This window comes from Heterocephalus glaber, unplaced genomic scaffold, assembly GCF_053883595.1.
Source record: "Heterocephalus glaber isolate CG9 unplaced genomic scaffold, H.glaber_assembly_v1.0 deba00001594, whole genome shotgun sequence".
NCBI classification, from domain to species: domain Eukaryota; kingdom Metazoa; phylum Chordata; class Mammalia; order Rodentia; family Bathyergidae; genus Heterocephalus; species Heterocephalus glaber.
Genome location: NW_028258369.1, coordinates 13,410,222 through 13,437,754, shown reverse-complemented (window position 1 = coordinate 13,437,754; position 27,533 = coordinate 13,410,222). Strand labels below are relative to the sequence as shown.

General features: G+C 37.8%; 1 protein-coding gene across 19 annotated transcripts in view; it reads left to right on the top strand.

Annotated features, from left to right (window-relative positions):
• Positions 1–27,533, top strand: part of Reps2 (RALBP1 associated Eps domain containing 2) — a 384,213-nt gene that overhangs the window by 138,996 nt on the left and 217,684 nt on the right. For 14 of the 19 annotated variants that reach the window (XR_015444120.1, XR_015444116.1, XR_015444118.1 and 11 more), the window contains exons 7-11: positions 1,705–1,768; positions 3,651–3,793; positions 9,413–9,507; positions 23,710–23,779; positions 25,397–25,450. Coding sequence is in view for 10 of the 19 variants with exons in the window: in XM_087193684.1 (XP_087049810.1) it covers positions 1,705–1,768; positions 3,651–3,793; positions 9,413–9,507; positions 23,710–23,779; positions 25,397–25,450 (426 nt within the window). In the remaining 9 variants the exon portion in view is untranslated. The remainder of the gene's footprint in view (positions 1–1,704; positions 1,769–3,650; positions 3,794–9,412; positions 9,508–23,709; positions 23,780–25,396; positions 25,451–27,533) is intronic. The other 5 variants (XR_015444119.1, XR_015444115.1, XM_087193686.1 and 2 more) reach the window with 1 other exon arrangement.

The following is a 27,533-nucleotide window of genomic DNA, read 5'->3' as shown; positions in this document are numbered from 1 at the left end:
GGTGAGCAATTGAATAGTTTTATTATATTCACAGAGTATATTCACAACTGAAATTTAGAACATTTTCATCACCAGCCAAGAGATGACCAACCTATTAGGAGTCTTTCAAGCCCTTCCCATCTCCTAGTCCTGGGTAACCAGTAATTGACTTCCTCTCCCTATAGCTTTACCTGTTCTGGGCTTTTTGTATAAATGGAATCTCTGTTTCTGGTGGGTGGCAGTGGTACTGGAGTGCGGGTTCCAGGGCATAGTTTGTATTTCCCAAGTGGTCAGTGTCAAAGCTGGGAGCACTCAGGCTTTCTCCTCAGCTTCCTCCCTCGGTGGCAGTAGCCAAGGCACACCTGAACTTGTTAGCTGCCAACTTCCTGTGGACTTCACCTAACTCTTCTGAGGCATTGTGGTACTCTCTGAAGGCCAGGCCAGGTCTCTAGCTGTGGGTTTGTATGTCTGGTGTGCTTGCAAGAAAGGAGATGCAGGGGGAAATGAAACTGAAACAAGAGGAAGGTGTCTCTGTATCTATAAAATAGCTGGTCAGCAGGCTCACAAGAGTTCTGACAAATGTTTGACAAAGTGGTTGCAGTGTTGGCGAACAGTCATGTATCAGTATTATTTACAGGACACTTTTGGGGAGAAAGCTTGTTGGTTTATAGGGTAGTTTGCCTTTGATCTTTGATAATCTATCATAGGAAAATAAGTCTGTATTAGGGTCCAGTATAACCCATTATCCTAAGGCCATTTAGAAGACTTATGATTGGCATGGAAAAACTTTTGGCTTTATCAATTTAGAATAGAATTTGGGGCTCTGATTTAACTGTTCTAAAGGTAGTTAATTAGAACTGAGGCTTTGGAACTGTGAAACTGTGTTGAGAGCTCAAAGCATGAAAATTTGAATCTTAGTGAAGACTATCATTTCAAGTGCAGGTGGGACCTTCAGTTAAACAACATGTACAATGGAATGATTGCCTGTCTTCAGTTGATATAGGTAAATTTACAACGACTAAAGAAAAATTCCTGGACAAAGTCCTCAAAAAGCCGGCAAGATATCTTAAACCTCACCAAAACTGTTTCCCATGATGTCTGTTAATGAGAACAGTGGTGTTAATTTTGTCCTTCTTGTTCATTTTTCTACCGTGACTGTATATTACCTTTCCACTTTTTAAATATAAGTGCTTAACATATTTTTACTTAAATAATTTTGAAATTTGTCTTTTGAATTTTTAGTAAAATTTTGCAGTTTTTTTTTGGCAAGAACAAAGTGGGAATTAATTTATGGGATTTGCATCTGTCATGCGGACTATGTCATTACTTCTTTTTTTATGTCATTACTTCTTTTGCCCCATTCTAATCTATATTTTGTTTTAAAAGCTGTTCATATACTGCTTTTATTTTTATTTGTTTATTTTGTGGTGCCAGGGATTGAACCCAGGGCCTTGCCCACGCTAGGCATGCCATAGGTTTTTCTTAGTCCTGTGATTTTTAGGGGTTTTTTTTGGTACCAGGGATTGAACTCAGGATCTTGCACTTGTGAAGCAGGTGGCGGCATCACTCAGCTAAATCCCCGGCCCAATTTGTAGTTGTTTTGATAAATAAATGTGTTTGTGGCTATATGATAGAGATTACTGAATGAAGATTCATTTACATATAAGAATAAAAGCTTCCCTAGGTAAGTAATTAATGCTTTATTTAAACAATGACATTTGACAGGTTCTGTGGCCAAGAACTTCTTCACCAAGTCAAAGCTTTCCATTCCAGAACTCTCTTATATATGGTGAGTACAATTATTGCCAATAGTAACATATTACCGTAATACTCATCCTTTAGCATTTATAAGAGGCTTATTTTTTGAATTTTTTAACAGACTAAGAGAGTGTACAACACAGATTTTTGTTGCTGTCAAGGTTAAATAAGTTATCATATGAAAAGCACAGTGAACAGTACATAGCACATACTATGCACCATGAATGTTGACTTACAAAGTAATTTCCTAATTATTATCCCCATCTCAGTCAGTCCCTTTTCAGTCTAGGCAGTGGTGGGTATTGAGACTTTCTGTCTTAGGTATTTTATTTTCGGATTTTTCTAATTAGACTGAGGCAGGTAACTAGAGGACCTTAAAAACCTATTCTTTATAATATTTTATAAGGCTAGGTGAACAAAAGGCCCAGGAAAATTTTGAAATTAAGTGAAATTTGACTATCCTAACTGCCTCTTAGCTTCCTAAATTTGGCCATTGTTTCTCGGCTGGGCCCTAATTCAGCCTTGCAGCTGTAGCATTGTTGCTGCACCTTGCTGAAGAGCCTGCAGTGGTAGCTCTCTAGCTCCAGAAGGGCTATGCTGACTCGATCCAGATGGCTCTATTTGCATCTGTGAAAATGCTCGGAGTCAAAAACACTTGCTGTGTGCAGGCTAGGTTTTCCCTAAGACTGGACAGGAGTTTGTGCTGCTGTAAATATATAATTAAAACTTTGGAATATTTATGTAAAGCTTTTTTCATGAGGATTCATAAAAATATGATAGGATTTACAATTGCATGTCATGTTTTGTACATCTTATTGAAAATTTATTACAATAGTACTCACACATGCCAGTGTATCTGGGATTCTGAGCTGGACTTAGGTTCTTCCAACAATATACTTTGGCATAATTTTTTTAAACAATAATCCTCATATTGGATTTTAAAGCTAGAAAAAAAGAGACTATCATTTTGAAAACAATACAGCCTGTTTTGGCAGAATTCCAAGTCTTCATATTCTCGGCATGAAGCTTCCTATCTTTTTTTGTTAAGACACGTTCTTGAAAGCCAAATGACAATTCTCTCCATCAAGCGTTTGCAGCACTTCTCTGAGGTCTTACCCTGGGAAACAGCTGTTTCAGGGCTGGTGCATTCTAAATTGGAGAGGAAGAAGTGGAGAAAGGGGGAGGGGGAGGGAGGGGAAGAGCAGGAGAATCTAAAGGGAAGTTATGAAGCTTATTTTCTTTCCAATAGTAACACCTTTCTAGTACAGTCTTGTGCAAGTCCCGTCTCTGTACCTGTCCTAATACAAGTATATTTGTCTCTGTACACTGAGAGATGGAACTTATGGGGTCTTAGTTCCTTCTGTGAATAGGTTTCTTTTGTGCTGAGTAAGCAGGTCTGTGTCTTTCAGTGGGAAACAGTGACTGAAGCAAAGATAAGCCTTTTCAAGACTCCCTTTCTTTCTTTTTGTCTTATCTGGTTTCAGCCTTCCCTAGTTGCTAGTTTTATCTTAGAATATAAGTCAGTGAATATTTCCTGAGCTTATTTGTATTTTCCCAAGAGGGAATTTTCAAGCAAAGAAGTTTGCTACAAAAATTTACATGACATGGAAAGTTTAAGGTTTTCCCTCAGAGCTGAGAAATGAAGCACCTATTCATTCCTGTGTTCTGGGTAACTTGCATAACTTGCAAGCTTTCTCTGCCAGTTCCAAGTGCTAGGTCAAGCTCTTCCCACCATGCAGCCTGCATTCACTGAATGACTGTCAGCTAACTGGGTATATGCAGGTGTCACTTTTCTTTTTGTGTTAGAGTTTTGTGTGCCATGTCCTCAGTGTTGTAAGACAGAGCCTGGGAACTCTGTTTGCAGGTTTGAGGCTGAAACTCATGGCAGGTACTAATGACTCTGTTATATCTAGGGAACTTAGTGATGCTGACTGTGACGGAGCCCTAACCCTGCCTGAGTTCTGTGCTGCATTTCATCTCATTGTGGCCCGGAAGAACGGCTACCCACTGCCTGAGGGCCTGCCTCCAACTCTGCAGCCAGAGTATCTGCAAGCAGGTAAGGCTTCATTGGACATACTAAATTTTAGACACTTGCCATGGAGGTCTAATTAATTATGTCTTAAGATGGTGCCTGGACACTGGAGAGTCCTTGGTATGTGCAGTTGTTTTTCATGAACTTCTATCAGATTTTTACAGCTTATAATGTGAATAATAGGGCTCATATGGGTAGGTGTGAATCATCTGTTCTCATGCTGATACTCCCTGGGTGGATTGGAACCAAAGTCACATACCCTTTTGTGACAACTACGGAATAAACAAATACCCAGCTTCTCAGCTGTTACATGAAAAGAAGATCTTGTAGAGCCAAATGCCAACTGAAGCACGTCCTAGTATAATGATGACGAACCTTTTAGAGGTTTCAATGATACAAACAGCCTGCTCCTGGATGTGTGCCATAGGTTTGCCACCACTGTCCCATTATCTCCAAGTGGCCTTGGCTAGGGGAGTAGAATACAACTCTTATACTTAATTGAAAAGTTAAAACTTACATACAATGAAATGTGCAAAGTGTTGTAATCTTAAATGTACACTAAGTGAGTTTTTATATATGTATATACCTGTGTGTGTATATATATATATACACATATATACACACATATATACATATATATGTAGTATATATATTGCCAGCACACTAGAAGGTTGTAATATATTTTTTGTCTTTCTCCTTAATAAAATAGTCCTCTCAAAACAAATATTTTGAACTGTTTGGATAGGAAAAGGTCATAGTAAATGCAACATTGGTATGCATTCTTTTGGAAGATTGGAAAAATCAAGAATACTTTTGCCCTCTTCGGAGTCTATGGACACTGGTCTGATTTCTATTATTCAGAGAAGTGGTTTCCATTGAAAGGGTCCAGAAACAGCTGGTGCTTCTACCTTTCTCAACTGGAGAAAAATTTTAAAGCTCTCTTTAAAAATGAGAGCTTAGTCATAGGTGATTATTAGCAAGAGGGAGTGGTGTCTAAAGGAACTATAACCAGACCAGTAGACCAGTATGTGGCTAGTGACAGTGACAGGTGAACATGTTGAAGGCAGAGTGGCCCATTTTCAAATTTTCCTCAAATGACCCTGAAAAATGTGTATGGAAGGGAGAGTTCAGAGAGAAAAGTTAACTGATGGTCTCAGGGCTGGGACTTTGCTAGTAACAGCTGCCTTCTGCCAATGGTAGGCTGTAACTCTAGCTTGCTGCCCTTCTTTCAAGGCTGGGGAAGACTCTCGTAGGTCCTTGGGAATTAGCTCGCAGTTGAGCAGCATGGTCTTTCCTCTTTGGTGTCTGTCTGTCTCTCTCCTTCTGTCTTTTTTTCTTTCTTTCTCCTCCCTTCCCCTCTCCTTTCCCTCTCACCCTTCCATTCCCTCACCCCCTCTCCCTTCTTCCCTGTCCCTCTCCCTATCTTCCTCCCTTCCTCCCTTCTTTCTCTCTTGGATTGCAACAAAGAAACTCAACATTCCTAGGGCTGTCCTTGCAACCACATGGCTCCTATTACCAAGGCAGTGCTGGTTACAGAGAAACCCCTTCTTCTGGGACTGGGGCTTTTGTCTGTCTGTAATGGGGATAACAGCTGGCCAAAGGACCAAAGTCTGTTCCAAGGTTATTTACTTACATTCACCACCTTCACAGTTTCCTCTCTGGCCCTGGGGAGAGTCCTAAATAACCTCGTCTCCCATGACCATAGTTAGTTTTCCATTTTGGTGTTGATTAATTGTTTTATCATTTTGCAGCCTATGCCACATATCACGACTTCTTGTTTGAGAAGTCACTTTGAAGGTGGTTCATGGACTTTTTCAAAAGTCACTGATACAATTTTTAGAAATCTGAAAGCCCTAAGTTAAAAGTTGTTAACAAAGAGAAATAACCTCTTGATTTCTTTACTGATGCAAATGGATCCTTTTGACTTGCTTATTCAGTAGAGGGGAGGCTATAAAAAAAGAGTGCCAATCAAGAGACATCCTCTGTCACTTGGAATAGAGCCCCTTGTTTCTTCCTGGTGCTTATGGAGACCATCCGCATGCATTTATATAGGAATAACTGAAGAATTCATCACAAATTATACAAAAAATGAACATCATTTTTAGAGATCGTGGGGTTTATATTAAATAATAATTATATAGTTCTAACAGAAAACGCGAGACCTCATAAACCCCATCAAACTCAGTGACAGTATATTTTAGGCAAACCCTGAAGATTTAGCAGTTGGTTTTAAAATGCTTTAATCATCCATGTTTTTCTTTGTATGAAGCTTAAGAAAAGGCCAGAATTATCTAGTTCCTCTTTGTGCTTTTAAACCCTTTGAAAAATATGAATAGTCCTATTCATTTTTTTTTCTGTTTTTGTGGAATCCCATTGAGCTTTCTTTAAAAAGCGTACCACTTATCATATTCTAACATTTTTCTAATTGATCCATATTCAGCCTTTTAAAAAATGATCCAGTTTTCAGCAAGATTATTGAAGAATATAAATCTGGTTGAGACCACCATATATTCAAAATGATACATGCTTTTATTAAAATAAATAAGTAGTAATTGTATCTGATGCCATTTTACTTGTAATTATAGAAATAATCCCTTTTCCTTATCAGTGAAAGTTAAAAGGCAGAGCTGGAAGGACAGATTGGGTTGTTTGGTGGGACACCTGTGAGCCCCATTGTTTTCATGTCTAGGTAACTGGGTGGATTCTGGTAGAATTTTTTTGCTGCATAGTTTGTTAAAAAACTAGGGCTGGGGATTTAGCTCAGTGATTCTGCTGCCTGCCTCAAAAGCACAAGGACCTGAGTTCAATCCCCGGTACCAAAAAACCCAAAAAACAAAAAACAAAACACTAGTGAATACTTACTATGTGAGAGGCACTGCTCTTCTCTGTGGTGAGAATACTGTACAAAAGAGTTCTTACTGCATGGGACTTGTGGGCAGTTGGAGGATAGATGTTTAATAAGTTCACATGTGTGTCATTGGAGCCAGTGCTAAATGCCATAGAGGGTGCAAGTGCAGTAAGGGCATGTATGACCTCAGGGAAGACTTGACTGTCGGTGCTGAGATGTGATGGCGGAGCTCACATATAGGATGAGCTAAGGGCTGTGGAGCTAATAAGAGGGAAGAGAGGGCTCTACGTGGAGGGAGCAGCAGGTATGCTGGAGAGGCACTGGGAAGGGCTAGGAACACAGGAGAAATAGAAATTTCAGGTCACACTGCCTGGAGTGCACAAAGTGAGGATGAGAGGCCAAAGAGAGGCTGAAAAGTAAGGTAGGGAGCAAATGGTGGGCAATAACATTGACCTGCCTGTCTTAGTTACTTTTCTCATTGCTGAGACAAAATACGCAATACCCAAAGTTGAAGGACAAAAGGTTTATTTGGCTCACAGTTTGTAGAGGGTTCAGTTCATAGTTGGCTGGCTCCAAGGCTGGGTGGCATGGCAGAGGGACCTTGCAAAGGAGAAAAAGTTCACAGCAGGCAGAAGGCAGCAAGGCAGCAAGTGAGTGACAAGGGACAGATTCTTTATGTCCCTTTTATATTGTATCCAGACTACCTGGCCTTAGGGTGTGTAGCATTCACACCCAGGGTGGGACACCCTTAATCCTAACCAGAACTATGCTGAACCAATCCCAGCATCACACACTCTAGATCCTGCCACCTCTGAAAAGCTCCACCTATGAACTGAATGAGGCTTTGGGGATCTAGACATGAGCCATAACACAGTGTTTGGCAGGAGAGTGATAACTCAGCTTTGCTGTCTGAAATGACCAGGCTGGTTGCCCTTCAGAAAGCAGATGTTGAAGAACGAGAATGGAAACTATGAGAGTTCAGTCAGCAGTCCCTTCAGGAGCAGTGGGGACTCACCCTGGGGTGGTGACAGTGGAGACAGAGAGATATAGACACATTGGAGAGAGATTTAGCAGTTAATTGTTATTCCTAGTTTTGGAAAACATTCTCTTTCTACATGAAACCTTCCTACAATAAGACATTGGTCTTATACTTCTAGCCAGAGCACTAAATTGGTAGACTAGAAAGAGAACTCTGATATTGGGTAAAACTGCTCTTGGGGTTGGGTTGAAGAATGGTGCTTTGAAAGGTGTTGAGTTTTACCAAGGAAACAGACTACCAAATATGGTGAGAAAAATTAGCAGGGCCCCTGGTTTGTGCCATTTGATATCAGTGAAATTTAGACTCTAGTAAACACATGAACTAAAATGCATTCAGCTTCCAGTGGTAGTGGATGCCCTGACCAGTACTTTACTGAAGAGCAATGTTGGCATTTCAGTCCCTAGTACAAGTGGGTAAGGATTAAAGACAATGTCAATCCATTTTCCACATTTGATTAAAAATTTCTTTTGAAGCATTGAATTAAAATAATGAGTGAAACAAGTCAGACACAGAAGATTAATTATCACTTGGTTTCTCTTATATGAGAAACACAAAATATGAATTAAATAGTAAAATAAAGGAGAGATGATAGAAAGCAAGGAGATAGACTTCTTGGTGGTGGGGAAGAGGATGAGGGGAAGTGGAGAGAGGGGATGGTAGGGGTATGGAAATGATCAAGATACAAATATATATATGCACCAGTTTCCCACAATAAATGTAATTATTATGTATCACAGACATATACCAATAAAAGTTGAACTTCTTACTAGCTTTCTTGACAAATTTAATTTGTAGCTTCTGTTTATTGTCTGCTCCAGATGCTTCTCCTCTTCAGAATATTGACAGATTTTCTAGTTCAGATATTTTTATCTTAATTACTTTGTGACACAATGGTAAAGCAGAATCTGCTTCTAAGAAATAGCTGGTTCTCAGGTAATTAGCTTACCAAATTGCATGGTTTTTTCCTCATGCTTTTATTTTTATTAGTCCTACTAACCAAAGAAGTAAGCATTTTATAACGTTGTCTTGGGACACACATCATTATAAGTCTTGTTTATTTCCAACAACAGCTAAAATCAAGTATTTTCTTAGTTAATATTCATAGTTCAAACTATTACCATGGTAACTACATTTAAAAATTATGCTAATGGCATAGTTAAAACTTTATATATTGAGAGTGATGGTGAGTGTAGAAAATGACTACTATGAGGAGCTGGGTGTGGTGGGCCTTTAAGCCCAGCTACTTTGGAGGCTGAGGCAGGAGGATTCCATGTTCAAGGCCAGCCCAGGCAATTTAGTGATACTCTATCTCAAAATAAAACATAAAAAGGGCTGAGGATGTATCTCAGTAGTACAGTGCTTGCCTAGTAAGTGGGAACCCCTGGGTTCAGTTCTCAGACACACATGCTCTCTCACACACACACACACACACACACACACACACGGGGGGGGGGCTATGTTATATCAAGAGCTAAGAACACTGTTAGGAATTCAAGTCTCTGCTCTTCATTTGTAGCTATATAACCTTGAGTAAGTTGCTTAACTTCCCTGTTCTTCAGTTTCATCATATGTAAAACAAAAATCACAGAAGTATGGGGTTGTGTTAATAAAGAATTTAAAATACTACCTCAGCATGATTAGCATTATAGGTACTATAACAGAACTAATTTTGTTATATTTAACAAGCACAGAAAAGCTGATAGGAAAAACCCATTGTTGCCATAGTATATTATGTATTCTTTTTCTTTCTTTTTAGCTTTTCCCAAGCCCAAGTGGGAGTGTGCATTATTTGATTCTTACTCTGAGTCAATGCTGACAAACCAACAAGCCTGTGACCTGAATGGGATGGAGGTAAAAGATCTCTCTATGTTAATAAGTAAGAATTTGTAGAGAATTAAATTATTAGCCTATGTTCTTTACAAACTTGAGAAAATAAACCATTGTAACATTTTCTCTTCACACTTGATAATTAGTTTGAGGATTGGTTTTTCAAGTCTATAGACTGGATGTGTATAATTATTTTTTCTTTTCTCCCTAAAACTAGATTTGGTGAAGTAAGCAACATCTCTTGACCTTTGAAGTGAAATTTAGGTATAGCCAAACTAAGCCAGAAAGTGCTAACCAACTTATTTACTTTAACCAAGCTTTAATTCCCTAGTGAATAATATAAGTTGAATTTTTAGTAGCTGGGCATTAGCAAGGTAAAGTGGACCATAACAGTTTTGAAAAGAGGTTTGAGAACTACATATCTATATGTGGGGTCCCAAGTCACATTCAAAGTTCCCTCAGTGTTTTTAACTTTTTGACCAAAAGAGGACTGATTTGGATGATCCCTGAATTCCTGCAGTGTTGGGGCATTGATAGAAGAAGGGCATAGCCATGTGTGGAGTGATCCTTAGCTATGAATCAATAAATAAGAGTTGTCATAGTTGTTGTTATCATTACCACTATCATTATCATCATCATTATGATGATTGCTGTGATGCTATTCCCTTCCTAAAAAAAAATCTAGAATCGGGGCTGGGGGTGTAGTTCACTGGTAGATTGCATGCCTAACATGTGAAAGGCCCTAGATTTGATCCTTAGTACTCCCTGCTCCCCAGTCTGGGAGTATTTTAAAAATTTTTAAAAATTTGATTGTCAAATAATATTTGTATATATTTATGGGATATAGTGCAATCAGTACATGTATGTATTGTAACGATCAAATCAGAGTAAGGAAATGTTTAAATAAATGGAGTTCATTCACTGGTTTCCCTTAAAACCCTCTGAAACAAGTTGGAACTGTACAGGGTGGTAGAAGTCATAGGCAGGTATAGGGATACTTCTTCATTTCTCAGGATGCCGTGTGCTTATTTACCCTCTCACACGAGGCTCTCAAGCCTATAGTGTGTGTTCGTGATGTTGCGCTCTGCACCCCACCAGCCTGCCAAGCCTGCCTCTCGGGGTTCCCTCTGATAAACATCTCTTTTTCCTGCTCTGCTGCTCTTTGACTTGTAGCCTTCATGGCACTTTCCTCAGCAGATTTCTACTCACCAAGCAAAGATATAAAGAAAAGTGATTTCCAGAGGACTCATGTACACTGTATACATTTGAAGAATTTGGAAGAATTTGGGCTTTTCACTTTCTTTTTTTGCAGAATGTATTTTTCCCCTTAAATTCTTTTATTGGTACATTTTAGGTAAGCAATACATTTACATTTATCACTGGGTGCTTGTACCTGTACATGATGTATCTTGGTTCATATTTTTTCCCCATTACCTATGCGCCCTTCCCTATTTACATAGACTTTGTTTCCATTTTTTTTCTTTTCTCATAATGTTTCCTTTCCCCTTCCCCTCCCACCACCCTTACCCTTTTGGAACTTTTCTTCCTATTTCAAATTATCAGTTCTTCGTTTTAATCATTTTAATCCTTATTTACACTTTCAGTTTCTCACACTAGAGAAACTATTTGGTATTTACACATGTGTGTCCTATTTATTTCACTTAAGAGTATGGCCTCAATGTGCATCCATTTAGCTATAAATGTCTCTAGTTTCTCATTCTTTATGGCTGAGTAGTACTCCATTTTATTAAAAAAACACATCTTCTTTACCCAGTCTCCAGTTGATGGGCACTTGGGTTGTTTCAATGATTTAGCTATTACAAACTGTGCTGCTATAAACATGGGTGCACATATATCGCTGTGGTATGATTCTTTTAATTCTTTTGGGAAGATACCCAGCAGGGGAATTATTTTATTGTTCGTTCTCTGAGTTTTTTAATCTATCATGACTGCATGGAGTTTAGATTTTGGTACCAGCTCTGTGAGTGATGACTTCAGTACTGTATAGGTGTTTGTGTCTAGGTCTGTTTAGCTCTCACGACTCCTATTTTAGAACATTTTCATCTCCCCAAAGAAATACCCTGTTCTCATTAGCAATCATTTGCCATTCCCCTCTCTCCATTAGCTCCTAATAGCTGCTAATTTATATCTGTTTCTGAATTTACCTATGCAGAACATTTCGCATAAGTTAAATCATATAGTATGTAGTGTTTTGTGACTGGCTTCTTTCTCTTAGTTTTTTTCTGTGTGTGTGTGTGTGTGTGTGTGTGTGTGTGTGAGTGTGTGTGTGTGTATTGGGGACTGAACATTGGGCCTTCACATTAAGCTATATCCAAGCTCTTTTATTATTTTTCATTTTGAGACAGAGTCTTGGTAAGTTGCCCAGGCTAGGCTTGAACTTGTGATGCTCCTGACTTAGCCTCCCAGACTGCTGGGATTACAGGTGTGCAACAGCACACCCAGCTTCGCATAGTGTTTTTAGGGTTCACTCATGTCATTGCACTTATCAGTGCTTTTCCTTTTTATTGTTTGAATAGTAGTCATAGTATGGATATGCCACATTTTGTTTGTATATTCATCAGTGAATGGACATTTATGTTGTTCTTTTTTTTAGCCATTATTAATTTTATTGGTACATTTTAGGTATACAATATAATGGCATTCATCATTGGAAATTTGCACCTTTACATAATCTCTCTTGGTTCTTAATTTTTCCCCATTCCACCGCCCTCCCTTCAACCCTTCCATCCCTCCCTATTTACAAAGACTTTGTTACCATTTTTTCATTTTCTGATATTAATTCCATTCCCTTTTTTCCTTTCCCCTACCCCTCCCACTTCCCTTTTCCTTTGCCTCTTTTCTTCTATTTCACATTATCTATTATACCTTTTAGTCCTTATTTACACTTTCAGTTTCTCACACTAGAGAAACTATTTGGTATTTACACGTGTGTCCTATTTATTTCGCTTAAGAGTATCGTTTGCCTGCTGCACAAGTGCAAGGACCCAAGTTTGATCCCTGGTACCAAAAAAAAAAAAAAAAGAGTATTGCCTCAATATGCACCCATTTAGCTATAAATGTCTCTAATTTCTCATTTTTTTGGCTGAATAGTACTCCATTTTATAAAAAAAACACATTTTCTTTATCCAGTCTCCAGTAGATGGGCATTTGGGTTGCTTCCAAGTTTTAGCTATCACGAATTGTGCTGCTATGAACATGGGTGCACATGTATCACTGTGGTATGATTCTTTTAGTTCTTTGGGGAAGATACCCAGCAGGGGAATAGTTGGGTCAAATGGGACTTCCAGTCCTAATTCTTTGAGGTATTTCCACAGTGGTTGCACCAGTCAACACTCCCACCAGCAATGGAGCATGGTTCCTCTTTAGCCACAGCCCCACCAGCATTTGTTATTGGCTGATTTCATGAGAGCAGCCATTCTTTCTGGGATGAGGTGGAATCTCAGCATTGTTTTCACTTGCATCTCTCGAATGACCAGTGATGTTGAACATTTTTTCATGTTTTTTTGCTATTTCTACTTCTTTGTCTGAGAAATGTCTGTTCATTTCAGATGCCCATTTTTTGATAGGGTCTTTAAATTTGGGAGGTCTGATTTTTTAAAGTTCTTTATACATTCTAGATAGTAGACCTTTGTCTGAGGAACAGTAGGGGAAAATTTTTTTGCACATTGTGGGTTGTCTGTTCACAGTGCTGGTGGTTTCTCTTGCTGTGCAGAAGCTTTTTAATAAGAAGAGATCCCACTTGTTGATTGTTTGTACTAGTTCACAGGCAACTGAAGTTTTGTTCATAAGATCTCTTTCTACACCAGTGTCTTCAAGAGTTCTTCCTAAATTGCCTTCAAGCCAGTTCAGCATTTCTATTTTAATGTTTAGATCTTTAATCCATTTTGATTTTAGTTTAGTGCATGGTAAGAGATATAGGTCGAGTTTTAATCTTTGGCAAGTTGAAACCCAATTTTTCCAGCACCATTTATTAAAGAGGCTATCTTTCCTCCAGTGAGGGTGTTTGACTCCTTTGTCAAAGATAAGGTGGCTGAGTGTGTCTGGAGTTGATTCTGCATCTTCTAATGTGTTCTACTCATCTTCAGGTCTGTTTCTTTGCCAGTACCATGCTATCTTTTTCACAATAGCTTTGTAGTATAGTTGCAGGTTGGGGATTGTGATACCCCCTGCCATGTCTCTGTTACCTAGAATTGCTTTTGCTATTCTGGCTCTCTTCTTGTTCCAAATGAATTTTTGGATTGTTTTCTCAAGGTCCATGAAGTATGCTGCTGGGATCTCAATTGGAATTGCATTGAAACTATGTAGCAGTTTTGGAAGTATGGCCATTTTCACTATATTAATGCTTCCTACCCAGGAGCAGGGGATGACTGTCCATTTTCTGATATCATCTTCAATCTCTCTTTTCAGAGTACCATAGTTTTCAGAGAAGAGGTCTTTGATTTCTTTCGTTAGGTTGATTCCTAGGTATTTCAGTTTTTTGGATGCTATTGTGAAAGGAATTGTTTGCCCTATTTCTCTCTCAGTGAGTCTATCATTTGTGCAGAGGAAAGCTATTGATTTTTGTGTGTTGACCATGTAACCAGCTACTTGACTGAATTTGGTTATTAAGTCTAGAAGACTTTGGTGGAGTTCTTGGGGTCTTCAATATAGAGTATCATGTCATCTGCATATGATGACAATTTGACTTCTTCATTTCCTATCTTTATTCCTTTTATTTCTTTCTCTTGTCTAATTGCCGTGTCTAATGTTTCCAGAACTATATTGAACAGGAGTGGTGATAGTGGACATCCTTGTCTTGTTCCTGATGTTAGTGTGAAGTATTTCAGTTTTTGACCATGTAGTATGATATTGGTTGTTGGTTTTTCATAGATGGCTTTTATCAGATTGAGGTAGAGACTGTCTATTTCAATTTTTTGTGTGGTTATTATCATAAATGCATTTTGGATTTTGTCAAATGCTTTTTCTGCATCTATTGAGATGATCATATGGTTTCTGTCCTTGGCTCTATTGATATAGTTAGTGTATTACATTGATCGATTTGTGTATATTGAACCATCCCTGTATCCCTGGGATGCATCCGACTTGGTCAGGGTGTATGATCTTCTTGATGATCTTCTGCATTCTATTTGCCAGTATCTTATTAAGGATTTTTCCATCTGTGTTCATTATTGAGATTGGGCTATAGTTCTCTTTTTCGGTTGGGTCTTTCTCTGCTTTGGGGATCAAGGTGATGCTTGCTTCCAGGAATGAATTCGGGAGTATTGCATCCCTTTCAAATTCATTGAAGATTTTAAACAGTAGTGGCAGTAGTTCCTCTATAAATGTCTTGTAGAATTCAGCAGTTAAGCCAACAGGACCCGGGCTTTTCTTAGTTGGTAAGTTTTTAATTACATTTTCAATTTCATTGATTGATATTGGGTTGTTTAGAATTTTTAGGTCTTCTTCATTCAAATTTGGTAATTAATTCATATGTAGGAATCTGTCCATTTCTTCTGTGTTTTACATCTTATTGGCATGTAGGTTCTTGAAGCAGATATTGATGATCCTCTGGATTTCTTCTGGGTCTGTTGTAATTTCACACTTTTCCTTCCTAATTGCATGGATTTGGGCCTTTTCTTTCATTTTTCTGATAAGTTTGGGTAAGAGTTTGTCAATTTTGTTTATTCTTTTGAAGAACCAATTATTGGCTTCATTGATTTTTTGTATGGTTCTCTTAGTGTCCACTGCATTGATTTCTGCTCTAATCTTTATAATTTCCTCCCTTGTATCAGCTTTGAGTTTGTCCTGCTCTTCTTTCTCTAGAAGCTTGAGTTTCAGCATCAGGTTGCTTAATTTGGATCACTCTGTTTTCCTAACATGGGCATTCACTGCTATGAATTTCCCTCGTAAGACAGCTTTATTGTGTCCTATAGATTCTGATTGATATGTTGTGTTTTCATTTAATTGAAGGAACTGTCTGATTTCTTCTTTAATTTCCTCTGTGACCCATTGGTCATTCAAAAGTGTGTTGTTCATCACTTCTCGGCCTTTTGGCTAAGATCAAGGGTAGAAGTGTGTTGTTCAGTTTCCATGTGTTTATGAAATTCTTGGGGTTTCTTTTGCTATTGATCTCCAATTTCATTGCACTATGGTCTGATAATATACATTGGAGAGCCAATCCCAGCACCAAGGAGGAGGCTTCCCTGCTGCCATTCCACTGGTCCTAGGGCAAAGCAGGTGAGCCAATCCAAGTGTCCAGGGGGAGGCTCCCCACCACCATTCCACTGCTCCTAGGGAAGAGGATGTGAGCCAATCCCAGCGCCCAAGAGGAGGCTCCCCTGCCACCATTCCACCATGCCTAGGGCAGAGGAGGTGAGCTGCACAGGCGCTAGCAGCACCTCCCCGCCAACAGTGGAAATGGGAAGACAGGTAAACAAGCCTCAAAAACAGACTTCCAGATCACCTAGAGCAACCCCAAAGGGAAATGAGATGGAACAACCTGATACTCAACCACCTGGACTCCCTGAACTGGCAACAAAAGAGGATCTGAAAAAAATGAAATCAGAAATAATTTCTCAGATAACAGCAAAGATTGTGCCCATAGTTCAAGACATGATTAATAAATCTAGAGAGGACACAGATAAAAAAAATAGAGGATCTGAGGAACATGATGGAATCCCAACATAGGAAATGAATGGAATCCATAAAACAGATGCAGACAGATTTCCAGGAGATTAAAAACTCAATTGAAAGTCTATGGAGCAGAATGAACCAATGTGGGTTGGGGATTTAGCTCAACAGTTTTGCAGCCTGCTGCACAAGCGCAAGGACCCGAATTTGATCCCCGGTACAAAAAAAAAAAAAAAAAAAAAGAATGAACCAATGTGAGGACAGAATTTCAGATATAGAAGATAAGATTACAATTAGTGACCAGGAAAAGAAAAATTGCTTTAAAATTGTAAGGGACCATGAGAAATCCATCCATCAGCTGCTAGATGATGTGAAGAAGAAAAACATAAGACTGATTGGAGTCCATGAAGAAACAGGAGAGAGTACAGATGACATAAAAAAACTGCTCATAGAAGTGATAGCAGAAAACTTCCCAAGCAGGGGAAAAGAACTTGACATACAGATAAGTGAGGCATATAGGACTCCAACTAGCCTTGATCAAAAGAATATCTACACATAGGCATATACTAGTTAAGATTCCAGAAACCCAACAGAAGAACAAAATTCTACAAGCAGTTAGAGATAAGAAACAAATCACATACAAAGGAAAGCCCATCAGAATGACAGCAGACTGCTCAATGTAAACCCTCAAGACAAGAAGAGCTTGGAGTGATGTATTTCAAGCGCTAAAGGAAAACAGCCTCCAACCAAGATTGATGTACCCTGCAAAGCTATCTTTCAAAATTGATGGAGAAATAAGATACTTTCATGACAAAGAGCACCTTAGGAACTTCATGAATACCAAAGCAGCACTCCAAAAAATTTTAGATAATATCCTAGGAAAAGACAATGAGTATCACAACCCCAGGAAGCCCAGCAGAATGAATCCATTGAGAGTGACAAATTAAATGCAAAGGGGGAGAATCCAACAAAAAGAAAAAGTCATGACAAGGCTTTTAAAACTTTTAACTTCATCTCCCTAATGAGTGTATAATTCAATCTTATTATTGTACTGATTAGTATTTTTCTGATTCTAGTGTTGCACACCTTTCCTTGTGCTGTACTGGCTATTTATCATCTTGTTTCTACTTTTTAATTGGGTTGTCTATTAATGAGCTGTAAGAGTTCTTTATATATTCTGGTCATAGGTTATATGCATTGTAAATATAGTCTGTTTAAGGACTACTTTTCATTTTAAAGATGTCATTTAAACTTCTAAATTTTGATGGAATCTTATTTATCAATTTTTTTCTTTTATACATCATGTTTTTTGTATCCTAGGTAGTTCTTACCTACCCTAAATTCATAAACATTTTCCCTTATAATTTCTTCTTAAATTTTATAGTTTTAGTCTTTCATATTTAGGTTCATAGAGCCTTTCAAGTTATTTTTATGTATGGAAATAATGGGTTGAGGTTAATGTTTTATAGACGGATACCAGGTGTTCTCGTGCCATTTGCTGAAAACACTATCCTTTCCTTGGCTCTTGAATTGAGTTTATATTCTATAAAATCTTAATGTTAAATAATCTTTCAAAACTCAGTGGATCATATATGTGTGGTTCTATTTCTAGATTCTCTGTTTTTTTTCCCGATGATCTATATGTCTTTCCTTACGCTAACACTGCCTTGATTACTGTAGCTTTAGATGAAGTCTTAAAATAGGTACTAAATGTCTTCCAACACTTTTTTTTTCTTTTTCTTTTTAATTATCTAGGTCCTTTGTACTCCTACTTAACTTTTATATTTCAATATTCAATTCTTCATTTATAGCAAGTATACATAGTCCTGAATTTTTATATATACCTTGTATTTTCTAATCCTGCTAAATTCAAATACAAGTTGTAGGGGCTCCTAGAACTAGTATTTTCTCTGTAGATGATCATTTCATCTACATATAAAGATTTTACTTCTACCTTGCCAATCCTATCCTAATTGTGTCATTTTATTGCCAGACTACTTTGGTTTAGGCCTATGTTTCAATGTTTAATGGACAGATGAAGAGTAGGCATATCTGTCCTTGTTCCTCACCTTAGGGAGAAAGCATTGTATCTTCTCCATTCATATAAGGTGTTTTTGCTGGAAGTATGGAGTACATGTCTTTGATCTGTTGAGAAGGTTCTATTCTACTTCTAGTCTCCTGATAGCTTTTACCATGAACAGCTGTAGAATTTAGTCCAATATTTTTTCTCCAACTAGTGACAGGATCATATGGCATTTTCCTTTCCTCTGTTAAAATGATGACTTTTGGGGTTGGATCTTCCAATGCTGAACCAACACTGCCATCCCTATAATAAAACCACTTTCTACATCCTGCCAGATCTGACTTCTAAGAGTTTGTTTCGTTAAACAAATTTCTATCTGTGTTTATACTTTTTTCTTCTATTATCTTTATCCAGTTTTAGGATTAGCACAATGTCGATTTCCTAAAATGAGGGCAGAAGTGTTCCTTTTTTTTCTGCTTTAATTGTTTGATATAATTTATCAGTTAAGATGTATATGAGCCTGCTGTTGTCATATAGGTAGGTTTTCAAGCTAGGAATATACTTTCTTTAATAGGTGCTATTCAAATTTTATATTTCCTCCAGAGTTAGTTTCATTAATTTGTCTTCCAAGGTACTTCATAGAGGTTGTCAAATTTATTTCAAAACAAATTTTTGTAATATGCTTTCTGTATCCTTTTAAATTCTGTAAAATCTGTGGTAATATCTCCTAGATCTTGATATTGTAATTTTAAAAATGTATAATTGATATTGTGTAATAGGAAGTAAAGGTCTAAAGGAGCAGGGAAACTGGGAGGGGTAGGGGTAGGGGAAAGTAAAGAAGAGAACAGAAAAAATATGAGAAAAGGAAAAAAATGGAAACAAGGTTTTTGCAAATAGGGAAGGGTGGAGGGGGTGAAGGGAGGGCAGGGGAAGGGGAAAAAATAAGAATCAAGATACTCATGTAATGGTACAAGATCCCAATGCTTTATGTAACTGTATTTTATACCTAAAATGTACCAATAAACTTAATGGGGAAAAATATACATTGGATAACTTCAATTCCTTTCCACTTACTTAAACATGTTCTATGAACGTGTATGTGGTCTATTTTGAAGAACTACCCGTGTGCAGCTGAAAAGAATGTGTATTCTGATTTTGTGGGGTGGAACACTCTGTAAACATCTGTTAAGTTAATTTGTTCAGGAGTTTGAGTTCTAGTATTTCGTTCCTTTTTTTTGTCTAGTTGATCTATCTGTTTGTGACAGTGGGGTATTAAGGTCCCCAACAGCTATTGTATTAGCGCTTATTTAATTTTTCATGTCCGTTAGGATTTGTTTTATATAGTTGGGTGCACTAGTGTTTGGTGCATAGATATTTGTGATTGTCATCTCTTCCTGTTGGATTGTTCCCTTTACAAGGATATAGTGTCTTTCTTTGTCTCTCTTAATTAGTGTTGGTTTGAAATCCACTTGATCTGCAACGAGGATAGCTACTCCTGCTTTTTTTTTTTTGTTTCTGTCGCATAGAGTATTGTTTTCCACCCTTTAGCTTTCAGTCTGAGTTTCTTATTGAATTAAGTGTGTTGTTGGATGCAGCATATTGTTTTATCTTGCTTCTTGACCCATTCTGCCAGTCAGTTTCTTTTGATTGGTGAAATGAGACCATTAATATTGTTGGTTATAACTGATATGTATTGACTTACCATTATCATGACCTTTTCTTTTTGTTGGATTCTTCCCCTTTGCATTTAATTTCTTGTCGTGCCTGATGGATTCATTTTTCAGGGCTTCCTGGGGCTGTGATCCTTGTTGTCTTTTCCTAGGATGTTGTTTAAAATTTTTTGGAGTTCATGAAGTTCCTCAGGTGCTCTTTGTCATGAAAGTATCTTATTTCTCCAAGAATTTTGAAACATAGATTTGCAGGGTACATCAGTCTGGGTTGGAAGCTGTTTTCCTTTAGGGCTTGAAATACATCACTCCAAGCTCTTCTTGCCTTGAGCGTTTGCATTGAGAAATCTGCCGTCATTCTGATGGGCTTTCCTTTGTTTGTGATTTGTTTCTTTTCTATTAACTGCTTGTAGAATTTTGTTCTTCTGTTTGGTTTCTAGAGTCTTAACTTATATGCCTATGTGTAGATTTTTTTTTATCAAGGCTAGTTGGAGTCCTATATACCTCATTTATCTGTATGTCAAGTTCTTTTCCCCTGCTTGGGAAATTTTCTGCCATCCCTTTGTGAACAGTTTTTTTTGTAATGTCATTTGCCCTCTGTCCTGTTTCTTCACTGACTCTGAACATTCTGATGTTATTCTTCTTTGCATCATCTAGCAGCTGCTGGATTGATTTCTTGTGGTCCCTTACAATTAAAAAAAATTTTTTTTTCCTGGTCACTAATTGCAACCTTATCTTCTATATCTGAAATTCTGTCCTCACATTGGCTCGTTCTACTGTGTAAACTTTCAGTGGAGTTTTTAATCTCCTGGATATCTGTTTGCATCTGTTTTATGGATTCCATTTCTTTCCTGTGTTGAGATTCCATTATGTTCCTCAGCTTCTCTATTTTTTTTAATCTGTGTCCTCTCTAGATTTATCAATCATGTCTTGCACTATGGACACAATCTCTGCTGATATCTGAGAAATTATTTCTGATTTCATTTTTTGTAGATCCTCTTTTGTTGCCAGTTCAGGGAGTCCAGGTGGTTGAGTATCAGATTGTTCCATCTCGTTTCCCTTAGGAGTTGCCTTAGTTGATCTGGAAGTCTGGTTTTGAAACTTGTTTACATGTCTTCTCATTTCAACGGGGGAGGGGGGTGTGCTTCTAGCATCAACATGGCTCACCTCCTCAGTGCTTGGGGGCGTGGTACAGTGCCCCGGAAGGTTTACCTCCTCTGCACCAGGGGGTGCTTTGCTCCTCTGCACTCGTGGCAGTGGTATGGCAGCCTGGAAGGTTCACCTCCTTTTTTAGCTATTATTAACAATGCTTCTGCGAATACACATGTGTAACCTTTTGCATTGATATATGTTTTTTCTTTGGAACATACCTAAGAGTGGAAATGTGGATTGTATCATAACTCTATGTTGAACTTTTTGACGGATTGCCGAGCTTCTTTTCAAAGAGGCTGTAGTATTTTAGCAATGTATGAAGTGTCAACTTCCCCACATCCTTTGTAACACTTATTATTGTGTGTCTCTTTTATATAACCAATCCTAGTGTAAAAAAGGGGTGTATTGTGGTTTTAATTTGAACTTCCTAATGACTAATGTGTTCGAGCATCTCTTCATCTGCTTCTTAGCTGTTGTATCTCTTCTTTGGTGAAATGTGTATTCAAATTCTTTGTCCATTTTTCAGTTGGATTATTACAATTATTGAGTTGTAAGTGTTTTGGTGCTTTTTGTATCATGTCTAAGAAAACATTGCCTAATGTGAGAACATGAAGACTTATTCCCACATTTTCTTCTAAGAGTTTTATCATTTTAGGTTTTATGTTTAGTTCTATGATCCATTTTGATATGATTTTTGTATATCTCTGAAGAAGTCCAATTTCATTCTTTTGCATGTGTATATCTAAGGAGTCTCAGCACCATTTATTGAATAGTCAGTTTTTTCCCTATTGAATTGTCTTGCACTCTGGTTGAAAATGAATCACCTGTAAATCCATAGGTTTATTACAGGATTCTCAGTGCTGTTCCGTTTATCTATACTTTTATGATTATTTCAGTACCACACTATGTTGATTACTGTTAAATTTGTGGTAAGTTTTGAAATCAGAAGTGTGAGTCTTTATTTTTTTTCCAAGAATATTTTGGCTATTCTGGACCCTGTGTATTTCTTTATGAAGTTGGTCAAATTCTGCCAAAAAATCCCGAGATTTGCAGTGAATCTGTAGATCTATTTGGAGGGTATTGTCATCTTAATAAGTCTTCTAAAAACCTATGAACTTGGGATGTCATTGCATTTGTTTAGTTTTGTATTTTTTTCTACAATTTTAGTTTGGACTTAAAAATCTAAACTGTCGCTGGGTGTGTTGGTGCACACCTGTAATCCCAGCACTCAGGAGGCTGAGGAAGGAGGATTGCCATGAGTTTGAGGCCAGCCTGAACTACATAGCCAGAGCCTGTCTCAGAGAAACAGACAAACCAGCCAACCAACCAGCCTAAACTATTCCTAAATAATTTTCTTTGAAGGAATCTAATTTGTAATCCAAGTGGGAGAAGACTGAAAGAAATGCACTACTAAGATACATTGTCTATTCTACTGGCAATAATAGATTTGGAATAGGAAATTATATCTGGAGGATTCATTATAGTGCCAAGAATGACCTGATTGAGGATTGTTAAATCATAGATCAGCTTACCAGCAAGTAGTACTATAACCTTGTTTTGGGGAACAGTTTAAAAACAGAAGCATTGTGTATTTCCCTGAGGTTGTTTGAATTCCAAGTGGTAAACCCGTTAACCTTTTGTAGCATCAAACAGTTCTAAGAATGTACTCTCCTTGAATTTTAAAATTTTCCCATGTTTGATTTTTGAGTTTGTTTAAAATATAAAGACAATCAAAAGGCATTTGGCAACAAGTCTTCCTGTCATATCTTTCCCTCATCTAATAAGTCAACCTCTCATTCTTAGATGTCTTTCCAGAATTTGCATATATAAAGCAAATATGAATATATTACTCTTTAATTTATCCTTCTCAGAGACCGTAGAGTACATGTTTTTTCCAGCTTATTGAGTATAATTGACAAATAAAAATATTTATGATGTTTTGATATACACACAATGTGAAATGATTACCACAATCAAGCTAATTAACATACCCATTACATCACTGAGTTATCCTTTTTTGTGATCCCTCAGCAATTTTCAAGTGTACTATACACTATTATTAACTATAGAGAGTACACGTTAAGGGTTTATAAGAAATAAATTCATAGTAAGTAGATTTTAAACAAATTCATACTTGATCAGTTTAGGTATTTATCTCATTAGTGTAAATGAGGACTTCCCTCATATGTGAGCCAAGAGAAAAACTTGATCTGTTTATCAATAGAATTCTCTTATTTCACCGCAAGGTAGCTATTTTAATCACACACCATTGGACACCTTCTGCGTGACAAACCCTAGCACAATGATGGCGAACCTTTTAGAGCTTTTGATGATAACAAACAGCCTGCTGTGGCACACATACCACAGGTTTGTCGCCCACGTCCTAGCAAATAGCCCCATTATTGGCCACTTATCAGAACCTCTGTGCTTGTGAAAAAGTATATAAAGGCTGACTGGACAAATGCTGTGTAATTCTCTGGATGAATCTCAGACTGGATTCAAACTTAATGTAGGATCTGTACATATGTCTTGCTCTGAATCATTATTTCTTTCCTCTGTGTATGTAAAAATTTTAGTACAAATTAACTTATACCTCATTAAGAAACTAAAATAATAAAGTAGTATTAAATATCAGGGCTTACTGAAGATAGAAATTTTGTCAAGAAATACAGCTTTTAAAACATTTTCATCATATGTACATATCACTTAATTTCTATTCCAACCTGTGTAATTCATTTATTTTTCTTTCCCAAGAAGACATCTGTTAAAGACATGGCTGATTTTCCTGCCCCTACCCAAGATGTGACTGGTGATGACAAACAAGGTACATAATGAATGAATTTTTCTCTTTTAAGGATACTTTTCCTCTGTTTTCTTATCTACTTCTCTTGGAATAGCTTCTAGAGTATGTGAAGGCAGTCATCATTATAGAAATGCATTTGGATAGATTAAGTAGTTCAAATTGTTATCATAAAACTATAATTCCTAAAATGGTACCAAGAGTGTGAGTGTCTAAATTCCCTCAACTCATTGGTTCTTTTTTTCTCATTAGTCAATTATAGTTTGACCCAGGGCTATTTTGACACCTTATACTGGAATCTGGTTCTGAGTTAGGAAACAACTAGAAATGGAAAGAGTTGAGGGCTTAATATCTTATATTGGCAGATATGATCTAAGATCAATGTAAATGTACCTGTGTGCACAGGTTTATTTATTTATTTATTGCTCTTTTTTTTCTTTTTTCTTTTTTGGTACTGAGAATCAAATTCAGGGGCTTGCCCTTGCCAGGCAGGCGCTGTGCTGCTGAGCCACATCCCTGGCCCTGTGCACAGGTTTAATCCATGAGAAAGTTCTCTTTTGGACAGAGCTCCTATCCCAGTGCTTTATCTGTGTCTCAGTGACTTTGTGAGTGTGGGGATGTGACATGGAGCTCAATCACAATTTGCCCAACTTACCGGGCAGCTGAGAAGCCACACAGCCGTGTTTCATGTTAGACCTACCACCAGGCACAGGCATGAGTTGGCCTGCAGTATCTAGATGTGTAGGAAGGACCTTCTCCTCCAACCCCCATACTTTGTATAATGCTTTTGTAATCTACCAGGTCCTTCCTCATAGACTATCTTATTCAATTCCCATAAAAATGGTATATTTTATCACATAAAACTTGGAGACAAGTAAACTAAAGTTCAGGCCATGCAAATCATTTGCTTGTGCAAAAAAAATAGAAAAGAACTGGGATAAGAACCAAGATTTTCTAAGTCTAAAGCCAGTACTCCATCTGTTTTCTGAGATTGAGTCACTGGACATGAATGAAAGAAGCTTATCTGAAATGAAGCTATTTCAGTTTTTATTGTTGAGATGAGACCTGACATTGATGCATATTTGTATAGGGGTAAAACATAAAAAGTGCATTTTTCATTAGCAGTAATAATTTCTTGTTTTCTATTTAAATATTTGCTCAGTAGAGGCAGGTGGAATTAGAAATTGTCTGTAGGCCCATGATATACTCTGATCACTGTCCTAACTGGTGGGTCTTTGCCTTGACCGCACAGTGGAAACCCTGTGCAAGATATAAAAATATTGAGGCCTGGTTTCCACTCCCAGACATTCTCAAGTCCTTGATCTGCTGTCGGAAATTGAAGTGGCAATTCCTGTACTTCCTGGTAATACTCCTCCTAACCACTAGAGGCTCTCTGGAAAGCTGAAAATACCTGTACATCTTTACTCTGTAGGAAGAGAACCTATTTTCATATGCCAGGAGGTCCTTATTGTTCTAGTTAATGGTATAGCAATTTCTAGAGGTTTGCCAGACCTATTTTTGTGATAACTAGGAATTATTTGTTTCAATGTAACATGTGTCATAAATAAAATTATACAGATTTTTTTCTTCTTTTTTTTCCCCCTTTTTCTTTATTGTTACTGAAAAATGAAACACCTCTAGCTTTGAAAAGTACTCTCACTGAAGCCTTACCAAAGGATGTGCCTGAGGATCCAGGTAGGAGAAAACCATTGTAATATGTTTCCTATGTAATTATTTCTAATTTATAAAATGACAGTTTTGCAAGAAGATTGCTACCTCTGTGGCAGGGGGTCTGTTTTTCTCTTAATGTTCGTCTTGCGTCTTGTTATGTGGAAACCTTTTGGCTCTCCATCCTTTCTCCCTTTTCATGTATGAGAAGAAGGTGACTTTTACGTTTCAAATGTAGCTTTCACCAAAAGGATCACTCAATTTGAACGAGGATGTTGTCACAGAGTACAAATTTGAGAGGACTTGGATTGAGATGATTTGAAGAAGTCATTGTGGCTTCTGTGTACAGTATGGAATTGATAAGGTAGATCAGCTGGAAACCCAGAGTTGATATTTTCCATATCCAAAGCAAAAATTCAAATACTGTAGTTTCCTTATATTTCACTGCCAGGAAGGCAAGTATGTGTGCTTATACATGGAGTAGATTCCAAGGAGAAAAATAAAAGTTGTGCTGTCCTTTTTCTTAGAGAGGTGGAATTTGTAGAACTGTAGACAATGGCTGAGCCTGTGTCCTCAGATCTCTTGATGGAGCTATTGTTGAAACAAGACGATCCTTGTTAAAAATCAACCAACTCCAGAAGACATTACTATATGGGACTCTGGTTAGAGGACATGAAAGAAGTTGCTGCTTCTCTTTCACTATTATTTCTCTTGCCTATTGAACAACTATATCACATTTATTGTGATTAGCTAGCTGTCATCCTGGGGGTTTATTTCTTTAAAGTTGGAACAGTAGAATCAGTATAACATTTAAATTTATGCTATGATAAAATATTTCCCAAATGCTAAGTTCATTCAAGGTTTAAAAGAGAGAATAGAATAGAGAAAGAGGAAGGTACGGGGTGGAAGGGAAGGAAGAAGAGGGAAAGGGATGGGAAAAGAAGAAGGGAGGGAAGGGGAGAGAGAGAGAATGAGTGAGAATGAATGAATAAATGAATGAATGTGAATATATGGAAGCTCCCCAGGTAATTCTGGTATTCATCCTACTTTGGGAACCACTACCTCTAGAAAGTGATGCCGCAGAATGGAAAATTAAGATTGTACATCAATCATGATTCCAAAAGTGGTGGGAATTCCTAAGCCTAATTTTGACTCTTGAAACTCACTTGGATTCATTCATCAAAGGGGGAAATGCTCTATTTGTGTAGGCCAAATGCCTGAGGCCAGTTCTTTCCAATTCTAATTTCTAGTGGTACCATGGGTACTTCCCACTTTTTGTATTTGAAAATTTATGTTGTGATATTAGTAAAAACTGTTTTTAAGTTTGGAGTGTTAAATTGATGCTTCTCCAAAAGCCTTTGAGAATTCTAACTTTTCCTTTTTTCCTAGGGACTTTAGCATGAGATCAAGTGCTCTCTGGGGCATGGACTTCAGATCTCATTTTTAACACTCCTTGACTAGGACTTGGCATCACCAAACAAAACCCAACAGGTGTGCCATGGTGCATGAAGTATATCTAGATTTCTCTCACACTGTACTTGGGAGCATGCTGTGTGTTTTCTGATTTGTTCTCTCACTGCTTCCCCTTTCTGGATTATCTCAAAACGTATTTAAGCCCCTCTTTCCTTGGAAGAGTGTAGATTCCCTGTGGGAGACACAGGAATCTCAAGGTGGTAATTCTAATTCTGGATGGCAGTCTGTACCCTGGGGACAGTTTACCTCAGGTCAGCTCCGGCCTTTTAGAGCGCTAATCTTTAGGCTTGTGCTCTCTTCTCATTCTCATTTCCTGGAAAGGTGACATGCCTGGAATTTTCCAGGACATTGTCATTCTTCCCTCTCTCCAGCTAAATGAGAGGCTGTGATCCGTCCATTGGCTTCTGCTTGAATTCACAACCCAGTGTGCCCTTGCCATTTTGCAGATGTTCATAACACTGTCAGGCTTTCAGGGGCTTAGAGGCAGATGGAAGAGTTAGCTAGCATACTATTGTCCAGCCTTTTCTAGTCTGAAACCTGGTGAGAACTGAGACCTGCTTTGGGTGTATTTTTGCAGAGGGAAAGAGAAGTACTATCTCCCTGCTCTGCTCTCCAGAGTTCCTGGTAATAATAATGA